Source organism: Penaeus monodon, chromosome 30, assembly GCF_015228065.2.
Source record: "Penaeus monodon isolate SGIC_2016 chromosome 30, NSTDA_Pmon_1, whole genome shotgun sequence".
NCBI lineage: Eukaryota > Metazoa > Arthropoda > Malacostraca > Decapoda > Penaeidae > Penaeus > Penaeus monodon.
Genome location: NC_051415.1, coordinates 34,009,103 through 34,009,787, shown reverse-complemented (window position 1 = coordinate 34,009,787; position 685 = coordinate 34,009,103). Strand labels below are relative to the sequence as shown.

The following is a 685-nucleotide window of genomic DNA, read 5'->3' as shown; positions in this document are numbered from 1 at the left end:
TCCATGCTCATCTGCTGCTGCTCGCGGGCGTGGGCGTGGGCGCGGTCGAGCTCCATGGCGGCTCTCATCGTGGCCTCGTAGCCGGCCAGCGGCGGGATGACGGACACGCGGCCCTCGTAGCTGATTCCCGCCGCGCTGTGGCGGTCCGGCGGCGAGGCGGACGTGGAGAGGGCGGGTGCGCCCACCAGGGGCTTGGCGGCGCCCGCGAGCGACTGCGGGGGCGCGCTCTCGCACTCGGCGGACATGGCTTGGGCGTGGGCGGAGAAGGGGTCCAGGAAGGGCGGCTGTTGAAGCATGGGGCGGGCGGCGGGATGGGCGACCCCACTCTCCTGAAACACAGGGCGGCCGTTAGTCTGCATCGCCACAAGTGATGGGCAAAGGTTAAACAGGAAAAGGAATGGAATTAAAGGAAAATAGGATAACATTTCGATAAAAATATCAATTCCTTCACACAAACCTATGATAATAGTAAAACATAAAAAGACCATATCATATCATTCCCTCTCACAAACATGTACGCACATCCCACTCTCAAAACAGAAATTATAATTCCTTAAAGATAACAACTGCAATAGTACTAACGATGAACATAGAAATAAAAACACACAAAAAGTATGTATCTTCATTCCCTTGAAACATCAAGAACAAATAAACTATCGCTTATTTATATGTACAACAACAACAT

The 685-nt window shown here is 53.0% G+C and overlaps 1 protein-coding gene across 1 annotated transcript in view; it reads right to left on the bottom strand.

Moving 5' to 3' along the window:
- Positions 1-359, bottom strand: part of LOC119592432 (protein hunchback-like) — a 3,414-nt gene extending 3,055 nt beyond the window's left edge. The window contains exon 1 of the mRNA XM_037941256.1: positions 30-359. Coding sequence (XP_037797184.1) covers positions 30-359 — 330 coding nt within the window. The remainder of the gene's footprint in view (positions 1-29) is intronic.
- Between the last annotated feature and the right edge of the window lie 326 nt (positions 360-685).